The 24,894-nt window shown below is 46.3% G+C and overlaps 1 protein-coding gene across 5 annotated transcripts in view; it reads left to right on the forward strand.

Annotated features, from left to right (window-relative positions):
* The first annotated feature begins 7,238 nt into the window (after positions 1–7,238).
* SIN3A (SIN3 transcription regulator family member A) overlaps positions 7,239–24,894 on the forward strand; it is a 40,659-nt gene continuing 23,003 nt past the window's right edge. For 2 of the 5 annotated variants that reach the window (XM_044438714.1, XM_044438719.1), the window contains exons 1-4: positions 7,239–7,595; positions 20,274–20,495; positions 21,604–21,780; positions 24,401–24,507. In XM_044438714.1, the coding sequence (XP_044294649.1) occupies positions 20,307–20,495; positions 21,604–21,780; positions 24,401–24,507 (473 nt within the window). In that variant the 5' untranslated portion in view covers positions 7,239–7,595; positions 20,274–20,306. Of the gene's footprint in view, positions 7,596–10,387; positions 10,440–17,329; positions 18,319–18,367; positions 18,862–20,273; positions 20,496–21,603; positions 21,781–24,400; positions 24,508–24,894 lie in introns of those variants that run through there. The other 3 variants (XM_044438716.1, XM_044438717.1, XM_044438715.1) reach the window with 3 other exon arrangements.

Raw genomic sequence — 24,894 nt, forward strand, 5'->3', positions numbered from 1 at the left:
GCCGCTCCATCCATCCATCCATCCAGCCCTCCCTTTGGCGTTCCGCCCGGCTACCTCTCCTTGGACGGGGCTGGGGGCAAGTCTCCACGCCGCTTCCTGGCGCGGTTGGGAAGAGGAGAAACGGGGACGCGACAGCTCCTCGGCTCGCCTGAGCTGCCCGAGAGGCGCCCGGTTTTTCCATCGCAGCCCTTCCCTTCTTTCAAGGACGGGGGAGGTCCGATTCGCAAGTCGGCCGAACGGCTGGAGCGCGTCTGCGGGCCAGCTTCGTTGGCTCTCGCAGGGAAGCTTGGTTCATGGCCGGAAGACTGGAGGGGAGGGGGAGCGGAGCCTGCAAGCGAGGAACCGTGCGCGCAGAGATTTAGGGACGTCAGTGGCGCGGCATGGCGACTCCGCGCCTCCCACCCGTGCCCACTCGGAAGCAGATCGCACCGCCGTGCATGCGGCGGGAGTCCCCGGGCCAGCGAGCAGAAGCGCTCGCCAGCTAAAGCTGTTTACAGCCGGCCGATGGAGCGACAGCTCCTCCGCCATGCCGCCGGGCAACTGCGAGGAGCGCGCAGCTCGCTCTCCGCCTCCCCTTTCCTTTGCGGGCGGCGAGGAAGGACGGGCGAGCGGGCTGCTTACTGGCTGCCACCCCCCCTTCCGGTTGTGGGGCGGCGCTTGAGAATGTGGCTCGTAATTGGGGGCGTGCTTCCCCTCGAAGTGGATTGGGGCAGGGCGGAAAAGGGTGGCGTAGCCTCCTCCTGCCGCTTGGTCGTCGCGCTTGGGATCCGCCCACGCCAAGGGGCCGCCGCCTCCCGTCTGCTGGGGGCGCGGCGCGGCGCGGCCGTGCAAAGCCGCCCGGAAGTGGAGTTCCGCAAGTCGGGGCAGGGAAGGCTTTCGGGGACAAAAGGAGCCGGTCCCTTCCCGCCTCTCGTCCGGCCGCGACGGCGGGCACCGATCCCGGCTCTGTGTTCTCCCGTGCCTTGTCCCGCGCAAACAGTAACGATGCATAGCAGGGGGCTTGCCAGTGGCTAGATTGGTGGGTACAGGTGGGATCCTTCCCCCATTGGGCACTGGGACAGAAGGGATGTAGGACGCTGCCCCTACGCACGTTGCGTCCGAACATGCACAGGATTGCGCCTTAGGAATGTGGATGCTTGCTTTCCCCTGAAGCAGGGGTGGGGAACATGGGTCCCCATGCGGAGAAAAGTACGATTCCCGCCAGCTGGATGATGGGGGTGACTGTTGCTGCCAGTGGTATTCTTCCTGCCTACTTGCGAAGGACCACGTGTCACTCATCCCTGTTTTGAAGTTCGCCTGACGTTGCGCCCACTGCTTGTGCAATGCTTGTGCAAAGTGCGTATGGGTCTTTGTGGAAAGACCCTGCAGGTCTAGAGTTGCTTCTGTTTGCAAGTGGCAGCTGCAACGCTGTCAACAATTGAATGGGTGGTCTGCCTCTTCGGTGTGCATTTCTCCTCCAGTGTTGTAATATCAGGCTTTTCAAAAGCATGTCGTGAATCCCTTTATGTTGGCATTCACTCTAGGAAGCAGGTAAGTAATTTAAAGAGCACGTGCATCAATTAGAGTGTTCTGATACAAAGGTTATCTATATCACAATCTTCCTCCAAAGAAGAGCGAGCGAGCGAGCGTGCAACTGTGCATTGCTAAACTGTATGATTAAAAGAAGGCGCTGGCAATTTTACCTTGTCAGCCAACTTAACTCAGACCCATCTTTCTAAGCTTTAGAAAACAAGCTCTGGCTTATTTCTCACCCTCAGCCTGCCAAAGGTGTGTCTTAACAGGATACTTTCTGAAAAGTATCTGCTGAAAGACCTGCCTGTACAAAATCCTGTCTAATTTTAGATTTATTTTTACTTCTTGGCAATGCTAGTTGTGGGATTGGCCTACTACTTACGAGCAACCCCAGTGATCGGGGCATTAGACCTGGAGTGTCTGGCATGATAAGGAAAGGCTGCAGTGTTTGGAACTCTTCAGTTTAGAAAACAGTCAAGTAAATGGGGGCAAGGATGACATGGGAGCGGCTTATAAAGCTATGTGAGCTGTAAGCAAAGTGCTGGAAGGAAACTTTTCTCCCTGCTAATACCAAAACCATAGATGAACAGGATGTGGTTCTTAATAAAGTGTGTTAAGGCAGACCTATGGCAGGGGTCTCCTTTTGGATTCTTGGGTATATTTGGAATTATGAGTGTCCCGGGCACTCTCACAAAAGGGCTGCCATGGTGGGCCCTTCCCATCATAGGGCCCACAGGTAGGACTTAACTTATTCCATTCCATTCACACTTTGCTTTTCTTCTGGCAAGAAACAGAACCTAGCCAAAATAATCTCGAATGACAAGGCAATGCTAGGGTCAGAGCTCCAAAACGAAATACCCGTATGCTTTTGAACTCAAAAAAGAGGCTGCTTTCTACCCTCTCAGTTTAAAAATAGCTTTTTAAAAATTAAAAGGAATTATAAATGTTGGGGCCTGCCCAGTTCCCTGCCCCTCCCAAGAGAGGTGTCATATTGGTGCCCATGGAGCCACCATCTTAGATGGCTCTAAACAGGAATTAGACAAGTTCATGCAGGATGGGATTGTCATGATACTAGTCCTGATGGCTAAATACTATTTCCACGATCAGAGAAATCATACTTCTGTATACTTACATACTTCAGTATAAACTCTGAATTGCTCAGAAAAATAAAATCAGCTCCAGAAGGGCTATAGTGATGGGATATGAATCCTGCCTTCCATCATCAACTTCAGGATAGGAGACATTTATCCCATGTTTACCCCTCTGCAACAATCCTGTGAGGTAGGACAGACTGAGAGATGGCATTTGCCTGAAGAGCACCAAGAGAACTTGACAGCTGTGTAGGGAGTTGATCCCGGGTCTAGTCTTTCCTGAGCACAGCCATTTCCATCACAGTGTTCATACGGAGATCCCTGCAGGATAAAATCAAAGCTGTACCTAGACCAGATTTCTGTTTCTGACGGCGGGGTGCGTGCAACCTGGAGGTGTCCGAAGCAGCGGGTATTCACAAGCCTCCTTCTGGGTGTGGGAGATCCGTTTAGCTGTTACGTGAATTATTCGAGCGTTCTCTCCTCAGCCAGGCATCTCCAGCCGACTATTTTCCTTCCACGTTGTTAACGTAGGCATCCTCCTCCTGACGGGCAAAGCTCAGCCATTCAAGCTCAGTCATGTTGGCAGACACTTGCTTTTCTTTTCTTGGAACAGTGAGGCCAAGGCACGTGTCTGCTGCAAACTGGAGGCCTGCCCAGCACTAGGCACGGCTTAATGGCTGGGAGGGATAGTCCCTTTGTCCTTGTGGAAGTCGGTGGGTCTGTAAAAGTGAGCAGGGCTTTGGGAGGGTGTATGCCAGGACAGCTGCCTGCTGGAGGACTTTGGGGTTTGCTGGGTGATGGTGTGCGAGGCTGGAGCTCGCTCTGGGAGGAAGGTCGCCTGCATCGGAAACCCGAAGAGCAAGTTCTCTCTCCCTTGCTGCAATTAGCTTAGTTTGCAGTGGAGACTGTATCACCTTCCCTCTGAGATATCGAAAGCACCTGTTGTTGGAAGGAGTAGGAAAGTTTAACAGAACTAGTGAGAGGTGGGTGGCATACGGACTATAGAACTACCACTAAAAATGAAGGAAGAACTGTCCTGCAGTGAAATGTTTCATTCCAGCCAGCCATGCCAGGCTACACAGTTCCGTTGCTCCAGCATTCTCTGGTCCCTGAGCATCTTGGCTCCTTCTTGGGTTGTTTGAGAACTTCTTCCCAGCCTTTTAAGGTTCCTTCGCCCGAAATAGCTCTTCTTCAGTGAGTGGCAGTTGCTGGAGGGCAGAACACCTGCTTGAATGGAGAGAGCCCCCAGGTTCCACTTGGCAGCATTTCCATGTAGAGTTGGAAAAGCTTTGCCCCAACACTGGACGATGGCTGTCAGGCAGTGTCCGTTGTCCTGTGCTTGATGGACATGTGATCTTAATCACACCCTGCATGGCTCCTTCAGCAGCCAGAATAGGGTCACCACGATCCTGTTCCGGCTGCTGAAGGAGCCATGCAGGGTGTGATTAAGGAGCATGGTCTGCCACCTTACCCTGAGTTGGAACATTGGTCCATGTAGCCCAGTATTGCTGGCACTGACTGGCAGTGGCTCAAACACACCCTTCCTATTTTCTCTGGGCTGGGTCTTGCAGATGGACTTTCTCTGTATACATAATTTACTTCCTAAAAACTTGCTTGATTGACAGATAGGAATATGCAACAAGGGAGCGTTCTCCACCCCAGTGACTTCTGGATTTTTTGGAGCACAGCTCCCAGTGGTCCTAACCGTTGACCAGATTGGCTGGGACTGATGAAAGTGGGAGTCCAAAACATCTGGAGGGCACCTGGCTGGGGAAGGCTTCAAGACTGAGGGCCGAAGCCACAGAACAGGGATAAGCAAGGGAATGTTCATATTTCTGCGGGTAAGACACCCTGCTTTTTGTTTCATTTCTTTTTGCAGTGGTTGTGTAGCATGTGTGTCATCAAGGCAGAGGTACGCTGGGAACCTAATCAACACTTCCTCTTTATAAAGGAAACACATGCCGGGTTGCAGCTTTTTACTCGGTATCTCGTGCAACGCTGCTCTGTTTTTTAAATTAGGTTGTTGGCAGCATCCAAAACCCGACTGTGGATGGAAATCACTGGCTTTGCAGTCACTGCATCCCCCAGAAGTTCTTTGCCTGTTTGTTGCTCTGCAAAAGATTCCCTGCAGAGATTTGGAGAGTGTGTGATTTTGTAAAAAAAAATATATTTTTAAGCTCAGGGAGCTGCATGTATTTGTTTCTTTCTTCTATATTTGTATCATTCTAGGAGGATGGGGGAATGCTTGAAAATTCCTACAGATGGAAATACAAGATGTTAGGAGAGATGGGCTGATGCTAATGTGGTCAGAGTTGCAAGGTCCAGGTTCTAGTCCTTGCTCAGCCTGGGTGACTTGGGGCCAGTTGCTCGCTCTCGGCCTAGCCTACTTCACAGGGTTGTTGTTATCAGGGTAAAATGGAGTGGGTCCTGCCTTAGCTGCTCGCAAGGGGGAAAATGGTGGCATATAATTGTGATTGTGAGCCTCCCAGAGGTGCTGCGGCACAGTTGGGCAGTTTACAAATGTTTTAAATAAATAAGTGCACATTAATAAAAGTGCTGTGTGGTAGATCATTTCAACATGTGGCCATATCATCCCCCAGACTCCAGTTAAGGTACCATCATTCAGTAAAAGTTTGTGTGATTCAGCTAAGTCTATTATTGATTGAAAAGGAACATTAGTTGTTGTTTTTTTAAGGGGTAACGGCTTTTCCAAATTTTCTTCCGCAATGTTGCACGCTTGTGGAAGTTATTCTGATACTGAGGAAAGTTTACAGATCTGTACCATCTGATATTCAGGGTGAGGATCTGAAATAACTTCTATGTTTATGCTGCAGATTTAAGCGAAGTCAGGGCTCTGGAGTGTATACAGACATCAGGAGGGAAGTTTGTGGTTTTATCCTTGAAATGCACAAAATGAGACTTTGGCTTCAGTACTAAGGTGTGAATGTGTGTGTGTGTGAACATGTTTAGGGTCAGGATAAAATGATGTACAACCTAAGGAGTTTCCAGAACCGAAATGTGCAAATCCAGATTGATAGGACATGCCATTCACTGCTCCACCGCAAAAATAAACAAGTAGTGTACAGGTATTAAAAGATCAAACAGATTTACAAGTGAAATGCGTTCATGTCACTTGGAAGTGCATCTAAAGTTCTGTCTGAATGGCTGAGTTGTAATATACCTAAAATGTTTTATTAGAGAATACGACTCCCTAGTATACTTATTAAAAAGTGGGTGGATAAGTACAGCAGTTTTATTATTGCCCACATGTATACAATGGTTGTTCAACAGGACTGGATTTTTGCATAGAACTGATGCAGGTAGCCTGAAGTGCCTCTTGTGTAAGTGGCACAATTCATGGCCTAATGTTGCCAGCAGAACCCCGAAATGTAAGATTTCAATATTGTTCAGCTGGGAGAGCCAAACTGTGCAAGGAACAGTATTTTCGGGGTAACAAACTGTGACGTTTACCCTGAAATACAATTTTATGTGGGCTTTCCCCCCTCCCCGACTTAGGGTGCAATCCTGGGGGTATTTAGACCAAAAAAAAAGTCCTGCAGCAGCCGCATGCCTGGAGAGCGGGGTGCCACTTTACATAGATAGAACCACGCTGAGGAGCGAAAGGGTCTTACAGGCTGGGCGGCAATGCTCAGGATCACGGACTGCGTGACTCGGGCGAGCGCGTTTTCCCTTCCGAGGGACTGCAAGTTGCCCGAGGCTATGCACTCGGCAGCCCGGGCTCGCTCGCTCCGGGCTCGATGCTCGAGACCTCGGCCGCTTGACCTTCGGTGCAGGCACGCGGCGGCGGCGATTGCAACGGGGGGGGGGGGGCGCCTCCAGCGCAGGCAGCGCACGGCCGCGCGGGGCTCTCCCCGGAACTCCCGGAACCTGTTGCACGCCCGCCGCCGCACGTTGTGTCTTCGGCTCGCTCCCCGTCCCCGCGCGGCCGTTTTCGGGCTCGCCTGGCGGGGAGCGGGGGCGATGCTGTGCGCGCCGCGCAAGCGAGGCGACTGCGGCGGCGGCTCTGATTTATTTCCAGCGCGGGCGCCGAGGAGCGCCGCCGCCGCCGCAGCGTGCCCGCAGGCGCCCATGGCCGGCGGAGGGGCGCGCCGCCCGCGGAAGGCGCTTGCGCCGCCCAGGGCTCCGCGCCTCCCCGCCCTTGCAAGGGCAGCTCCGCTGGGCCGGCGGGAGCCGCGATGTAAACATTCCACAAAAGGGCTCCCCAGAGCAGGGGCGGGGCCTCCCTGCCGTCGGAGTGGGCGGGGCCTGGAGCAGTTTTGCAGTAGCCCGGACACGTTCCCCTCCCCGTCGGGCGACGGACGGCCGTTCCCGCCAAAGGCGAGCCGGTCCCTGCGCCGTCCCGCCCAATGAGCGACGCGCGGGGGCGGGCCTTGGCTTCCCTCACGGACGATTTTACCCTTTTAGTCTTCTCTCTTCCCTCCTCCCTTTCCCTCCGCCTCCTTCAAAACCCTCCTTTCGCATCCCCTTCCTGGGAGCAGACGGCCAATAGGGGCGGCAGGAGCGGGACGGCGCCGCGCCGCCATTGGCAGGGCGGGTGAGCGGCGTCACCGCGACCCAATCGCCGCGCGGGAGGTCTCCCCGGGGCAGGGGAGGGGCGGGATTTCCCAGGGAACAGAGAAGCGGGCAGTGCTCGGCGGCGGCGGCCGTCCTGAGACGGTTGGTCTGTGAGCATTACTTTGCTTCCCCCCTCACTCCCCAACCCGCTTCCCTACCAAGCAGCGTTACGCGCTCCCTCACGCCCGCCGGCCTGCGTGTGGGGAGCCCAGCTTGGCTTGGCCTTCTACTCCTTCCCTGGCTGCCGAGGTGTTTTGCCCCACCGCTCTGAGGAGAAGAAAAAGGAAGGCTTAAAGGAGGCGACGGCGACGGCGGGAAGCGACTCGGTCGCCGCCACTCACCAGCGCCTGGGCGCGCCGACCCTGAGGTGAAGCGAACCCCTGAGGTGGACGAAGGAGCAGAGGCGGCGGCGCTGAGGTGAGGAGAAGGCGCGCGCGCGCGCGCTGACAGAACCCGTGGCGGGCGGGCGGGCGGAGGGGGCGCGCGCGCGGCGTGTGAAGGGGGCGGGGCGTGTGTGTGGGAGCTGCGCGCCCGGGTGTTATGCGCGCGCGCGCGCGAGTGTGCGTGTGGCGAGGGGGGGGCGGTGGTCCGGCCGCCGCCGCCGCGACGAAGGCGGCTTCTTCCCGCGCTGCCAATCCCGGGCGTCCTGGCTGCAGGCCCCGCCCCCTCCCCCCAGCCGGCTCTCCATTTAGTCCCCCCTTCTGCCGCCTCCCCCGCCCGCTCCGCTTTCTCTCCACGGTGTGTTCTGACCCCGCCCCCTTTTTCTTTCCCGGCTGGCTTTGGAGGGGAGGGGAGCTCGGTGGGCGGGGCGTCCCCGGCTCCGCCCCTCTCCGGTAACGCTTCCATGCAGGCTCCGCTGCTGCGACGGGCTGCTTCCCTCCCTCCGGTTGTTTCCGCCCGGGTGATGCGCGGCTGCTCCTCCTCCTGCTCCTCCTGCTCGTAGGGAGGGGGCGGGCTGTGTGTGCAGCGCATTGAGCTCTGGTAGCTCATCCCACCCCCTCCCCCGTTCTGCCGTGACGTCGGCCGGGGAGGCGAGCAACTTAGCCGCGAGCCTGCCCGCCCCGATCCCGTGCACGTTCCTCACCCGAAGGGAATCCGCTCCCGCATCCGCATCCTTCTGGCTTCCACGGATCTTGAGCGCTGCTGATAAAAGCGCCCATGGGTGCACTGAGCGGCTTTGGTTGGAGAGTTACCCCCCTCCCAACTTCACGGGGACTCGGGCCGGCTAAGCCTTTGTGGGGGTGGGCTGGGAAGGCCTTGTGGAATGCAGCGGGAGCTCACTCTCTTTCCAGGCGGTGGCACGCTTCGGGATTGTAGTCGGCGCTCGCTGCTTATGCGTGCCTTGTTGAAAAATGTGGAGAGTCTAGCCCCATTGAATTTCGTGGGGCTTCGAGGATAAGCGTTATGGGGCCAGATTGGAAATCTGCCTTGTCTCATCACCACATCACCACAGCAATGCATACGGTGGAGGAAAGAATCTGTGCCTGAACTCACCCCGGTTGCTTTGAGGCTCCTCTGATAGGCTTCTCTCATATCACTGGTAGACAGCCTGTTTTCTCCTGTCCCCTTGATCTCCCCCCCCTTTTTTTTTCTAAGCACTTGGCTCTCTCTTTCCATTCATGCTACTGCTTTAGCTGCATCCTGGGCTCTTCAAAAGTATTTGCATGCCAGTGGGTCTTCGTTCCCTTTTGCTCAAATGCCCCTCTGATGGAAGGTGGCTGAGAAACCTTGAGTGGCCGAGAGAGGGTAGCTAGAGGGGAAGAAGTCTTTGCTTTCTTCTTGCCAGTGTGGGCACAGAGTTCTGAGCATCTGGTTGGTGGGAAACTTGGCTTGCAGCAAGCATGCTGGTTCAGGGACAACCTCCCTTCCATGTGACTGAGAGGCAGCTGGGGGAACTCCTGGCTGGCTGCTCCTACACTGCCTCCAATCTAGGCAAGAGTTTGCTGGGGGCTCAGGCAGCTGTAAAAGCTAGGCGGGGATGTTATTTGAGGCTGTCTGGTTGGAGCGGGGCTATTACCAGTGGAGGGTGACAAGAATCCTTGGTGGCTCCTTCCTGCAACCAATTTCCTTGAATCCTGCCTTAATCACCTGCTGCTTTCACTGCTGTTTTCTGTCCTCAGATGCTCCGTCCGCGTTGAGAATAGTGGCAGCAAGTGATGTTTGTGCAGACACTGGGGCTTGCTGAAATGGGCTTTACTGTTATTGAGTCTGTTTCTGCATGCACTTAATGGAATGATTCTGTACACAGCTCGTAAAGTGACTGTTTAAATACAGTGGTGTTTGTGGTGTGAAATTTGAAGGGCAGGCAGCTGGTAGGTGTTTTCCTCTGTTTATGTCCTATTTTAGGAATGCCAGTCTTGATTAGTCCCAATTGTCAAGAAATATACTAGGAAGTTTTGTTTGGATGATTATGCTAAAAGTACCCATGCTGCACTGGGTGTCTTTAGTAGAATAGCTAAACATAAAGACCATTTTATTGTTATTAAAAGGTGATTTTCTGATTTGGCATCTTTTCTTTGAGAAACCTACTGCATAGTTTTCCAGATTTCTTCAGGCCTTGGTAGTTAAATAGCCTACACAATGTAGTGAATTTTAATTTAAATACTCAGTTTGCTGTCATGGATACAAGCATATCTCACCAACTAAAATGCAATTATAGAAGGAGATGTTACTGGTCACTTTAAAGTTTTGTTTTATTGTTCCATACTGCTTGGATACAGAGCAGGAATGGCGTTGTGCTGCTGTCATGTTGTGTTGCTTTGTGATACGGGAAATATCACAAGAGAATCTTATTTTTAGCCATTCTTGAGGGTGGGAGCAGCAGGAGGGAATCTGCATAGACAGAACTGGAGAATATCTTAAAGCCCAAGGGGCTGCTTTCTAGTGATGGACCAAGACAAAAAGGGTGGGCATAAAACTCCCCAAATGGCAGCATGTTTTAATTAACATTCTTGCTACCAGTAGCTAATTCTTAGGAGAGAAATTTCAATTGTTTAGGATGGAAAAACAGCTCTACAAAAAACTGGGAACCCCCAAACAACTGGGGATTGCATGATGGTCTGGAGAACCAAGAAGCACTTGAGCTGGTCCCCAAGCCTGAGGTTCCCCACTGCTGGTGTTTCTGGGTATTAGATTTTTAAGTCCAAGCTTAAAGTGGGGTATTTCGAATTAATTCATGTTGAGTTCATGCTTTCACTAATTGTCTCTAGGATTGCAGACTTTGAGATGTTAGGCAGCAGGCCCTCATGGTTACGTTTTGAGGTAAGTTATACATCACAGTTTGCACAAAAGTTCCAAATCACAATTTCCATAATGCTCCACACATGTCTGTGGATGCCCTGTGGGCTCATAAAGTTTAACATTTTGAAAGAATACAATCCTGTCTTAGAGCCACACACACTCACAGGACCGTGCTGTTACAGATAGTGTAAAATAGGAAACATTTGTAAAATTACTAGTGGTCCTCACATTTGTAGGCACTCGTTAACATAAATGTGTTATAATACCTCAAAAGAATCTCAGGAAAACAAGGCATTGTTTGGATGCCACTGGATTCAGAGTAAAACAAAACTAGAGAACTGTACAAAACGATTCAGTGGAATAAAAAGATGAAGACTCAGGGTGTCGGGTTTTCTTTAGAGCTGAGTTGAATGTAAGCACATTTATGCTAAGCAATTAATATAGATGGCTGTCTGATTTAGATACAAATTTACTGGTTTTTGTTTGTTTGTACAAGAGATTTAGGCCTCTCAATATCTGTCATTACAAACAGACCTTGAAACTGTTTATCATTTGGAAAGTTTGGACTCTTTAATTTACATTAGTTTCTGAGTCAGTTAACTGTACAATTAAAAGGCCTAATTCAAAATGAATGGGTTATTTTAGAAAAGCAGTAGATTGTAGTACAGTATTTTATAGTTATACAGTTTAATGTTATAATTATTTTTTAGCTTATTGTTGTAAGCCGCTCCAAGGCTTTGGCGAATGGGGCGGCATAAAAATGTTTTAATAAATAAATAAATAAAGTTTATAGTTATAAACACTTGAAAAATATTTCATAAAATATTGGTATGTTGCTACCTGTCTTTGAGGGATGGCTTTATGTTAACACAGGAATCAATTCCCATTGAATTCAGTGGGACTTGCTTCCTCCCTAGTAATCAGCTTTAGTTATTGGATAGCATAGAAATGAAATAGATAAACAGAAATAAGTGCAGTTTTTAAGGCAGTTATTGATTATTACTTTTTTACATCTCCAAATAACCAAAGTTCTCTAACTTCTGATTAATGTTCAGTTTGCAAGTGCTCCCATAATGATAAGGCCTGTGCCAAGAGCTAGTATTTGTTGTGAGAACTTTATTATGTGACAGGATGACAGCCAGTATCCTCTTTAATAGTGTGCATCTTTTATGTAAGGTTGCTCCCCTCTATTAAGACAAGGTCATTGTTTTATTTGTTAGATTTATATCTTCCCTTTTCTGCCATGGAGTCCAAGGCTGCCTATATGTCCCTTCTCCTTTTTTTATACCCACAGCATTTCCTTAGCATAGGTTAAGCTGAGAGTTAGGGATCAGCAACATGGAATGGGAGGATGTGGGTTCAAATCCCCCCATTTCAACACGGACTGCTGCACCATGCCTGCTTGCTCTGGCATAAATCCCATGGTTTTCAGTTGGTCTTACTCTCAGTTGAGCATGTATAGGATTGCATAATTGATTGGAATACTAATTACTACAGTTTCGAAGACAGACTGTCCATTCAGAATTCAGGGTGACAGGTGTCATATACGATGGAAAAATGTTTAAACAATGTTTTGAAACTACTAACATGGATATCCTGTTTCCTGTTCTACCAGCAAGGTTTCCAAAGTAGTGTTTTATTAATGGACTTGCTGTTGCCTTAGGCTTCCCGGTGAGCATCGCATCTGAACCTAAAATGATAACAAATGTGGCAGCACAGCCAAAGCCAGCATCTTTCTTTCAAATTCTTTTCTATTGTCCTCTCTCCCTGGCCTATGTGGTAGAGCTGCCTCTCTGTTTTTGACCATGTTGTGTCTTTCTGTTTTTCACTCCATATTATCAAGTATGTTAGAACATATAATACATTGTACTAAATTTTACTTGTGGGAGGTGGGATGAAGGATTGCATGAATCTTCAGTGGCACTTATTTTTCTTCTTAAGTTTAGCTCTACTTTGACTCTTCTGCATCCAACTCGGCAATGTAGCTGTTATTCAACATTAGTGCCCAGGTGGGTTAATAAACTCCATAGGAGTAAGTATCAATATTTATGCCTGCCACCTACATAAAGCGGCAATTCTCTCTTGATTAAAGCTGTGGTATGTGCAAAGGGCATGGGATTGTTCTGTTCATCCCTTGTGCAAGGAATGCTCAAAGACAGCAAGAGCATCTTGTGCTCCTGTTTAACACCCAGTGCAAAAGTGAGTAAGAGGCTTTTCACCTCCATACTGTGCTTTCAGCTGAGGGGGATTCCGTGGTTATTTCCTTGCTGGCACTTCGTTTTGGTGCTACCCATAAACAGCAGGTATCTCTTGAGTGGTTTCCAGTAAAGCAAGAGAGAGAATGTTTTCCTGAACCTAACCCACATAAAACATTATTTGAGGGAGATACTTTTATTCCTTTTACGTTGCATCTTTCCTCCAAGGAGGTCGGGGTTGTGGACAGTATTCTTTTCCCACTAGTATTTTATTTTCTCAAAAGCACTTTGATGTAGATTAGCTGAGGACATAGTGGCTGCATGGTTTGAACTTGGGTCTTCCAAGCCCTAGTCCAACATTCTTCACTGTAAATGCTATTGAGAACAGTCTTTCTCTCCCCTATAGCATTCTCTGGCAAATGAGAGCTTTCTCTTGTTTCATGTTCATGTGCAAATACAGTCACTAAGAGTTCAAATTATCATGTATATCTTGAAAGCTTTTCTTTCTGGGGTAATCTAGAGGGGGGCATGATTCTAAGGGTAATGCTTTTTAAACATGGTTTGATGGGCTTCATAAAACATGCGAAGTGTGATTTGGAATCTGATGGTTGAAACTCTTGTGCTGTCCAGGATTTGTGAACAGTTTTCTATCTTGATCACTGCTCTGATTTAATCCAGCACTGGGAAGCAGAAAATGACACTTTTGATTCTTTGTTGGTTTCTCCAACAGACTGGCATGCTTTCCTAGGCCCTTCTTTTCTTTCAGTCCCTCCATACTGTTCTTCCGAAGTTGCAGTTTGAATTCTGCTTGAGTATTTCTGCCTGTTTGCCTCCCCCTTGCCTCAAGCAGGTAAATAAGCTGTTGTGGGGGAATGAAAAGGTTTGCTTTTGCACGATGCAGAGATTTGATTTGTGTTACCATGTGACACAGCATTGCTGAATGCTAATTACAGATTCTGGCTATTGATACCTCTTTTCCATACAAAGGTTGATCTAGGTTGTACTGCAGGCAAAGTTGGCTCTACCTTATTTTATTTTGTATTTTTGTGTCTTGTTTCAGTATTTAGATCAACAAGTGGTAAAACTTCATGTCCCGTCTCCCCGCAAATACAGTTCTGTTTTTTAAACTTAACTTTGCTTTTACTGTTCCAGTAATGCTTTAAAACTGTGTTCCGTGTTTGGAATGCACTATTTTTGCAGTGCGTTTGGGTGGGAACAGGAGAGATTTTTAGATCCAGGGTACTGTTTATGTACCCTCAGTGATGAATCTCCCCGGGACGTTTTTTGATAGGGAAAACCTTGCACGTATGAATTTTCAGAAAGCAGATTCCTGCACTTGCTTAGCATGGTGGAAACTGTTTGACATGGGTAAGCTAAAGTATCTTTTCTAGTCCAAAAAGAGAGGATAGAGGTTAACAATGAAATGCAGTTTGTGAAAGTATAGCTTGGATTTGAGAGCCTGATAGATGTAGGGAAAATACGTTACAAGAGCATTCTGAAGCATCCTAGCACAGGATAATCCGGTCCTCACAAACAGGGACCTTGCAGTAAGATTACATTTCGTCTAACCCCAAGGATTCTTTGTAAAGTCCCTACCTTTCTTCCTTGCACACACACTGAACATCACAATGCAAGTATTTGGCTACTCTATTTTATATACAAAAGCGAATGTTCTAAAACCTTTCTGAAGCTTTTAGAGCTTTGGTTACCTCTTGTCTTAGCAACACCGATGCAAGTTCTAGTCTGTGTTTAGGGACTCATCTTCATCTGCTTATTTGTGCACCTTCCTGTCAAACAAATGACACAGAGGAGGCTTAAAATACGCTAGATGGTTTAGCAGAGACTTGAAATAGTTGTCAGAGCTCTACATGGAGGAGAAGTGCAGATTCTTAAAGAAACCTTCTGTGATACAGTGAGGTTGTGGTGGTTTTTCCTTTTTTAAGAAAGCCTTTCATATGCTCTCGCTGTATAATATATGCTTTTCACAGGGATGTGTGTTAAATCAATAAAGAACAGCTTCTCAGGGCTGTCTGTCAAATTTTCTCCCAGAAATGTTTCATCCTGTGTGGAGCTTGCTGTTCTGGAGGGCCATAAAATTGGAAGGTGATCCCTGTACAAGCTGGCTCTTCTTAACCAGTTAGTTGCTTTCTGCAGACTTTTGATTATTCCACATAATTCAATGTACAGAAGCTGAAACTCTTAGAATCCTGAGTTTTCACTGAAACTTACTGGCCAGGAGAAATCCAGGTCTCAAGACATCTTACATATTCATATCTACACACATCTGGGGAAAACGTATTTACCTAGATACAGATATATAATGAAGACAAATAGTTAACTATGGAAGAAAGCTCAACTAAATGCTCTGGGATGTTAACTGATTTGTCACAGGAATAGAGTCTAGTCACAGAGTGTGTGGCTGTGTAATTTTATTGGCCACATACTGTGTTTTACCAGTTAGTATCTATATTCCATTGAGCTGGACCTTGTTCTGAATAAAGATTATCGTATGTTTAATCATATGCTGCTTTTCAATGGTAAACCCCTACTCAAGATGGCTTACAGTAACATCCAAAAAAATTACACTAAATGTAGCAACATTTTCAAATAAATATTTAAGCTATGAATCATAAGGACATTTCAGTAGTCATACACAGAAATTACACATTGATAATTATGCAGTGGGATTAAACAAACAATAGAAGTGAGTGGGAAAAGGAAAGGAACTTGCTTTTTCCATCATTTCAGACTTTTAGAAATGTAAAATCCTAGTTCTGCACTGGATCACTCCAAGAGGTGGGTTGGGGAGACAGGAAATACCGATGCTTTGCTTGGACTGCTAGAAAGAAGCAAAGCTGCGCAGTTCCTTTTGGTCTTCGGGTTGACTCCGAGAAAGAGTGATTCTGAGCATTTTTTTCAGGACCTCTGCTGAAGGATCAAGCCAACTGACAGTAGGACTGATCGTCCAAGAAAGCCAGAGGAAACATGAGAAAATTACGGCCTTGCTCATCCCAACCCATTTCTGAGGCAGTTTTCCATATTTGCTTCATTGGATTCCCCCCCCCCCACCCCGCCCCAAGCCCACATCCCCTCTTATCAACGGCACAGCAGGGTTTGGTTATTTTTCATTGTCTGGGCCATCCCGTCTTTGCAGCTGATATTTTATTAGCGTTGGGGATTGTGCTCCCATCAAAGAGAATGATGGCTGGACAAGTGACGGCACTTGGAATGTGCTTCTGTGTTACACACACCTGCCATGCCAAAGTTGCCAAGGTGTGTCATATTTCAGTATCTTGGAGGGGCAGAGACTTGCACGTGAGCCTCAAGGATCCCCATGTAGTGCTGGTGGATGCTTTTTCAGTGTCTGTTAGATTTAGCAATCACAGCTCTCAAGGTGCTTCTGCTGCAAGTTTTGGCTTTTAAGAATAATTGTCAACAGTACAGATTGTTTTAATGATGATTGTCAGAAAAGTCAGGCAGTATTTAGAAAATGAAAGCCACTAGATTGCTGATAAGTTAAAACAGCATTCTTCTTTGTGTTCTTGAAAATCAACAAAACCTTAGGCTTTTGTTGACTGAGGCTGCTGGGAGTTTACTTTGAAACAGGTTGAAATCAGGTTGCCTTTGCCCGTCTGAAATGAATGGTGTTTACATGTCTGTGGCTGCTGCAGAACTGAGGAGCAAGAGGGCTTCACTCCTGCCATTGTGATACTATTAAAAAGAGAAAACGGGTCACCCAAAGGTATTCTTGACTTACTGGAGTGTTTTGACTCCAGGGAAATATCACAGGTAGTTAACTGACTGGCATCCCATTTTTGGAAGAATTGATGCCATTCGAAGTGGGAAAAGTCACGTGCTACCAGATTTCTGGTTTTGTTGAACAATAATGGAGATACAGTGAGGCCTAAAATGTCTGGCTTGAGGGGGCCTTAGAGCCAAGCATTATGGAAGGCGTTTCTAAGCAAGCCGGTCAAGTAGGCATCAAGTGTAGTGATGCTTTTATCTACAAGTAGCTACCATAACTCCGTCCCTTTTTTGCCCCATCCCTATAAATGAGATATTCTTGAACATGCTATTATAAGAAGTTTCTGATCGGGATCGGTTGCTGAAATGTGCTATTACATCATAATGCTATTCTGCTAATATGACTAATTTTGTGTCTTGAGATATTTGCAGTGGTGTAAAAATGGTTGGGTTATACAGATTTGGATCCGGCCGAGCATTCAGTCTTTTCCAGTACTGGTCAGTAACCGTCCTTCTCCCTTCCTTCCCAAGTCTTCTGTGCGTGCTGAGGGAAGGAAGGATGGGTGGTCCTGGGCAATGGAGCCGACAGGCACCATGTAAATCTCTCATGCTGCTTCTCTTAGTGCCAAAGCTCACTAAGTCAAAGCAACGTAGGTCCATTTCATGACAGAAAACTGGAGATGTTACTGTGCTTTAACATGCAGAACCTTCTGCCCACCTTAAAGCCCAGAACAAAATAAAACAGCTCTCAAGAGTTAGCTACATTTCATTGAAAACTGTGGTGGAGGGCGGGGGCTGTCTGTGCTGGCTTGGGTATCCTGCCTTGCCCAAGGGCCAGGCTGTGTTCCCCAGAAAACACACAGAAGTCTGTTATATTAGCTGTAAGAACTATTTTAAATGCTGATTTGAAAAGTCTTTTGCTCATCATTCTGAAAGAGAGGAGAAATGACTTTGTAATCCTTTTCAGTGGTATCTCTTACACCAGCTGTCCAACCTTGCCTAACCTTTGGGTAACGCAGCAGAATGTATTCTAAAAGATGTGGAAGGAGGGGTGTGTGTCTGTAACTTGAAAAACAAAACATAGGAGTGTTATTTAGAAGTCATGCCAGTACTTTTGTGCTACTGTAAACAAATCAAATTAGCAGTGTTCTCTGGCATGTATGTCTTTTCAGAGTTAATGTGCCAGATGGTGGATATACCTTAGTCTTTAGTTTTTTAAAACTATGAGTTTAGATCATGAAGCTTAGGCCGGAGTTGTTTCAACTTGTTGTAGGAAGCTAAAGTGAGAGAGGACTATGTAGAATATGCAAAACTTTGCTGTGTAGTTGTTGAGATTTTAGGTTAGACGCATTGCCTAGTGCTGGTATAGAGTCACTGACCTACTTGAGAAACTCTGTTTAAAGACCTTTAATAAGTGTGAGACCCTTGAGATGTTTTGGACTATGATTCTTAGGATTCCTGAGTATTGTCCATGCTGGCTGGGGCAGGTGAGAATTTGTTTATTTATTTATTACATTTATATCCTGCCTCTTTTCCTTTCAAGAAACTCAAGGTGACTTGCATAATGCTCCTTCTCTCAAGTTTATCCTCGTAAGTACAGCCCTGTGAGGTAGGTTAGGCTGAGAGTCTGTGACTGGCCCAGAGTCACCCATGGCAGAGCAGGATTAGAACCAGATCCCCAGTCCAACACAAATCACTATGCCACTGTGGCTAGCAGGCTGAAGTGCGCTACATCTGTGGGGAGCAGGTTGGAAAATCTGGATCAGTACAAAACACCTGGTTTTGTCAGAATTCAGTATTTGTTCTTTCTTAATCAACCTAAGTTGAGCTGAGATGGTAGCATTTTTTCAACCTTAACAGTGATGGTCAGCACAGAAAGTAATGAAAACATGTAAAGAGTTTCTGGAAAGGCCCACCTGTTCATCAGTCAGAAGCTGTGCAAACTTCATAGTCTGATCAAAGTAAGTAGAAAGACATTCTAGTGGAATAGATATCTGTACAGAATCGCAGTGAAGTCATGTTCTATAACAAGGTGCATAGTATCTCTAGATATGTTGATGTATCTCACCATTGTTAGATAATGGGTTTAAATAGGTGGAAAATGAAGGACACATCATTACTATGGAGAATAGAGTAGTTCTGGAAATACAACTAGTTGGAGGCATTTATGAGATTTCTTTTTTTAAAAAGAAGAGTATTTCATTTAATAAAGCTTAATCAATGATTAATGACTTCCAGTGAGAAAGAAACTGGAGGACTGCTCTGTCTTTAGCTTTGCCTAACTAAATTAAAAATGTGTATGAGCAAACGCAGTACACACGAAGCTTGGCATGAAGAGATGGTGTGTGCTTGCCACATTATCCTCAAGTATTATAAATGGTATTGATATTTATTTATTGATTGATTGATTGATTGATTTATATCCTCCCTTTTTTCCTACAAAGGGCTCAAGGCAGTTTATATCATTCTCCTCCATCTTCTCCCCACAACAACAACCCTGTGAGGTAGGTTGGGCTGAGAGTCTGTGACTGGCCCAAAGTAACCCAGTTGGCTCTGTGGCTGAGCGGGGACTAGAACCCAGGTCCTCTGAGTCCCAGTCCCATGCTCTTAACCACTACACCACCCTGGCTCTCTACACCACTTGATATGGTTGTAAGGACCCTGAGAACATGACTCAGTCTCTTTGTTAACTTTCTGAAATGCCATGAAAGTGCCAGGTATGTCAAATACAAAAATTATAGCCCACTGTGTTTTACTTATTTGTCATAAGTGGCTTTAAAGACAAAGAAACATCCTTCAGCATTCATAAAATTGTGTTTGTCTAGTCACCTGCAGCCAGTTCTTATCACAGGTGACCAGTTTGAGTAGCCCAGTTGTTAAAATTCCTAGCTGAAATATTCCCAGTTCAAATCAGTCAAGAATACAGGCAAACAACAACTCTCTTTTTCTGATCTCCACAAATTCAGCATGTGATGGTAACAGTGGTCTACTTTACTGTTGTAAGGATAAGCATAGTTCCATGCATTTAGTGCTTTGAAACTGTGTATATGAATGCTTATTCTTTACCAACCTAGCTTAAACTGCTTAATTTCTCCATCAGTGCTAGAGAGTATTTCAAGGAATAGATTTCTACACTCTGAAACTAAGTGTTGTTTAATAGTACTATGAAATTCAAAGCTCACATTTTAGAAAATTTCCTTTGCATAGCTGTGTTAACTTGAGGCTGTGAATTGCCACTTTTCAGGTAGCCTTTGGTAAGTGGGAGTCTTTTTTTAAAGCTTTCAGCTAGGGAAGCTTGGCAAAGGCTTCAATTTTTTTTAGTCCATTCATGACTCACATGGACGGGCAAGTTAGGGTATAGTTCCGTAAGCCAGCTTATGCTGGGGTGCACTTGCTTTAGCTTGTTTTTACATCAGGTACATGAATTAGATTAATGTTGCACGTACAAATACTGAAGGATGATGCAGATTCTGCCTTGTAGGACACCGCTATAAAAGGTTAAAATGAGAACTAGATTAAGTTGAAATAGAGAAGGCTAAAAAAGAGTGATTGATCAAAGGCCACACAAATGAACTTCATTAACTGAACAGCGAAGATTTGAACTGGTCATTCCGTTGTGGGGCTTTAGGGTTTACACAAGCAAAAATGATATGTACATTTCACGTGCTGTGATATTTTGATACAGCTTTTTTCTAAAATAATCGCTTTTTGTTAAGCTTGTCTTAGTACAGTTAAGGTAGAGCCAAGACCTGTAAATCTTCATTCTGGCCATATTTTACCCTCTAAACTGTTTCTTAACATAGATAACCAGAACCTTTAGCCCTTGCTTCATCCCCTTGACCTCAGGTGATAACTCTGATTACAAAGATAGAAGGGTAGTGATTGATTGCCTCTGTTTGTGTGTTCTTCATAACAGATTTTGTAGTGCTTTCCTGAGCATGAATTCAGAATGAAGCGGCGATTGGAGGAACAGGAGTCACCTGTCTATGCGTCACAGCAGAGACGTATTGCTAGCAACACAGAACCTTTTCAACACCAGCATCGTGTGCTTGCTCCAGCACCTCCCGTATATGAGTCTGTTTCAGAGACCATGCAATCTGCTACTGGAATCCAGTACTCTGTAACTCCTAGCTACCAGGTAGAATCACTCAGTTGTTTGAATTGCAGTCTCCAAGGAATTTAATGACCCACTTTCTCTGTGAACATTCAGCAGCATCTCAGTATGAGGCATGCTCAAATTTTTCTGTATGTGGGAATAAGCATCTTTGCACTCAAAAATACATGAAGCACATGTATTTACTTATTTAAAGTATTTCTGGGCCATCTTTCAATGCAAAAGCTCTCTTTCTGCAGCTTACATCATAAAATCCCATCCCACGATAAAATCAGCATAAATTAATTAAATCAACAAACCCCAAGAATAAAACATCCAGCCCAGACTGCACTAAAATCCATAACAGATTTGCAGATAATGCTGAAGAATGGTCAAATAAAATATGCCCAGGGAAAAATCCAGAGAAGATAGGGAAATCATCAGGCCTTCTTAAAACTTTGCAATGATTGTTTTTATTTTATTTATTACATTGTATTCCACCCAGTACCTAAGCTTTTAGGTGGTTGCAAAGAATCAAAACTAGGAATGCAACAAAAAAGATAATGTAAAAACATTTACATTCAGAAACAGTTGAAATCAATCAGCAGTAAAAAGACTTGGACTGGTTAAAACTACATGAATAAAAGCCATTGCGGACACTGTCAAATGCACTTGAATGGAAGAAATTTTGCTGCTAGGCAGACGTCACTGGAGTGAGTATTCCATATTCAGAGAGCCACCATGAAAAGGGGAGGCCTCAGGAGACAGGTACAGTCCAGGTAGAGTCATACCAGGAGACGCACTCCATCAGGTCTTTTGGTTCCAACCTTATAAAAGGTTTCATAGGTCAAAACCAGTACTTTGAAAATGCAGGCAGTGTAAATTAGTCGCCATTGGTGCTATATATTCAGACCCGCTAGTCCCTATTGCTTTATTTTGCATGTGCTGCAACTTCCAAACCATCTTCACAGAGAAACCTTAGTAGAGTGCAATTTGAGGATTACCAGAGTATAAACTATGGAGACCACATTGCCACAGATGCTGCTGTCCTAGAGACAATTTTGAATCATAATTCCCAAGTGACTCACCTGTTTGGAAAGTCCCATGGTCCCCTAAAGATTCACCCTGTGCATATCTCTGCCCTCCTTCCCAGGTGTCAACTGTACCACAGAGCTCCAGCAGTCATGGGCCTACTCTGGCCACTGTCCACAGTGGGCATCACCACCCCACTCCAGTCCAGCCTCATGGAAGCCAGGTGGTGCAGAGCCATGCTCACCCAACACCCCCAGCAGCACCAGTGCAGGGCGGGCAGCAGTTCCAGAGACTTAAGGTAAGGTACCCAAGAGATTGGTTTGGTTACTTCTAAATTTCCTGACCTGCACTTCAGCATAGTGCAGACTCCCTTAGGGTAGTGGGAAACTCTGCTGTTGGCGCAGGTAAACACGTCTCCTTTCTCCCCTTGCACAATTTGATGCAGATTATTTTGTCATGTTCTGCAACATTAATTACAATAATATTGCTGGAACTCGGCAGCGATACCTTAGCATTGTTTAATATGAACCTATTTGTGAGAAGATTTTGAAGTAACTTCTGAAGGTTTATTTTATATCACCCTGTAAGACTGTTCTGGAGCATGGGCTATGGTGACTAGATAAGCTGGAGCACTCTGTGGGGAGTAACAGAAGCGAGTTGAGCACTGTTTTATTCCTTCTTTGTCGGAGCAAAAGAGTTTGAGTCATGTTAGGGTTTTCCTCCTTGTTGTTTCAGGGTGCTGTTTGTCAGCACCGCCTGCCTTGGCCATCTCAGCTTTGGCTTTGGTAATGTAGGAATCTCATTGTTTGGCTGATCAAAGGTTCTCTGTCCTTCAGTATACACATAGATACATAAATGCACACATAAAGTAGGTCTAGAGATGTAGGTATGTATCAGTCACAGTGAAGGTCGTCCACAACCCAGCAGCACTTAGCTCATTTCCAGCCCTGCTAATTTTCTGTGTTCAGCCAAGAAGCTTTTCCTGAGTTTGTGTATGACGGAGTTACTGAGCACTCATTGAGCGCATATCACAATCATATGTGCATTGTTCAGAAAACCGTATCTTCAATACAGGTACAGGGCACATTAGCTCGTTTTCCTTAGCAGGATATACTTGTCCTCACCAGCAGTAGCTCTTCATCATTTTGCTCTGACCTGTTCAGGAAGTCAGTGCAAATGAGAGAACTCAGTCTCATCCTTGTTCCTTCTGGGACGCATCCAGGAGAGAAGTAGACATTTTTTCTTATTTATGTTGCACCTCATAGAACGCTAGGAACAGGTTAGCTGCTCCAGACAGTAGCGGAAAGAAAAGTTGTGGGTGGCTGCCGGGTGTGTTCCTTGCCAGAATCTCTAATCCCTGGTGAGTGGATTTGTGAACACCTGCGTGTGTGAATTTTGATGTCCTATGGTCATAAAAACATGGAATATATGTGTGTGTTGGGATAGTTCTCCATTGACTATTAGGCCTGTACACACTTTCTGCTGCAAGGTGTGTGGTTTTAAGAGTCAGGCACTGCAAGCATGATTTTTTGAAGGTGTCTTGACCTTTCAAATTTTTTTTGACCCCCTCTTAATACTTCCATTTAGGAAAACAGAATGAAAAATTCCAGATAGTATTTTCTTCCCATAGTGCAACAAAGTGAATTGCTACATGCTTGCTGTTAGCAACTTTGGAAGAGATGGATTACTTATGCAGCACTATATCACTATATTTAAGACATCCAAACGTCTAATAATTTTTATAAATTCTTTGTCCAACTGCAAAAGCAGGAAGGTGTTGAAAATGAGGTCAGCTCTGTTACAAAATAACAGAATGCACCCTGTTACTGGAGCATTCTTCACTTGTGGAAAGTATGTTGGAAGTGTAGTGTACAGATGTAGGCCTGTTCTTGGAAAGCTGCTTTAAATGGTGTGAAATGGGAGGCTGCATGAGCAAGATACCTTGAGAGGTAATATTTAATATCACTGCTTTTAAAAGTCACAGTCGTGCTTTTATGGTACTGATGGTACATCATCTATTTCGAGGGCCGGAAAAAATCTCAGAACACTCACTGCTCAGTGTGTGCGTATTTTCTTGGCCTGAAAACATTTTAGTAACTGCTGCTTTTCACTTAAGATACTGTGACATCACTACAGTTATTCCTTGTAGGATCCAGACTGACACTTCTGGTTAGAAAGTGGCATTTAAGCACATTGTCATTTGGCATAGCATAACGCATGGCATTTTCCTCACTGCTTTGGCCTTAGAGTTGAACAAAAGTTTCCACTGAAGAACTTAGGAAAAATGTTGTGTAACCCAGCTATAAGTCATAAGAAGAAACCTCCCTCCCACTACTGCTGCTGAAGTGGAAACTCAAAAGTAGTTTTTCGCTTGGCTTAACTACAATACACCCTGACAACTTCGAGGGGCCAAGAATCATGTTTGTAGCCCAGCATATTTTCATGCGCACCGCAGCTCCCTTGTGAAAGTATACATTCCACCTGATAGTTGAACTGCCTGCATAGAAGCACTTGGTGTACAGCTCTTTCGATGTTGTGGAGATGGGCACCCTTCTCCCCTGTGACATGTAGCTTACATGAGGAGGCCAGCAGCCGTGAAATGCACAACACAGAAGTTGCACACCTGTCACAAAACAAGGAGCCAAGACCTCTGCCCTGCCTTTGTGTGTTTCTGTGTCAGGGGCTGCAGCAGCACCAGTAGCCATTGCTTCCTCCGGGGGTGCCCTAACTTCTGCCAGGGAGCTACATATGCAATGTCAGATCAGAGTTTGTGGGCTTAATGGATAAGCTCCAAGGTGATCTAGCTTGCTGGCTGATGTCCTGTTTTCAGGATGCCGCCAGTGTCACTTCATGCAAGGAAAATGGAGATAAAAATATTGCTGGGGAAGAGGTGCCTAACTTGCTTATTTTGGCCTTAGGTGGAAGATGCGCTGTCTTACCTTGACCAAGTGAAGCTGCAGTTTGGTAGCCAGCCTCAAGTGTACAATGACTTCTTGGACATAATGAAAGAGTTCAAATCACAAAGGTATAATTGAGTTTTATTACCAAGGTTAAATCTCTGGAGGTACCGCGTTTGGAAGTTTTCCCTCTTTGTACCCTAAATTCAGCCAGTTCCATCCCAGTCCTGCCCGCTTGTTCCTTGTGTGCTTGCCCAGTCCCCTTTTTGATCCCTGATCCAACATGCTCCAGATTAGTCCTGAAAAGGCACTGCTTTCACAAAGCCGAATTCTGCACCCAGGGATGCATCAATTCAAGTCCCTGAGCATGGTCTGAAGTGTGGGAACTGGGGTGGGGTCCGTGTTGGCCCATACCAAGCCCCGTCTGCTCCTCCCAGTGCCAGCCAAATCCCTGGCTTTGTGCAAACGAGCTGTGGGGACAGTGTGCTGTACGGAAGGCGCTTGAGCAGCATATG

This window comes from Varanus komodoensis, unplaced genomic scaffold (genome assembly GCF_004798865.1).
Source record: "Varanus komodoensis strain SLA01 unplaced genomic scaffold, ASM479886v1 scaffold33, whole genome shotgun sequence".
Lineage (NCBI taxonomy): Eukaryota > Metazoa > Chordata > Lepidosauria > Squamata > Varanidae > Varanus > Varanus komodoensis.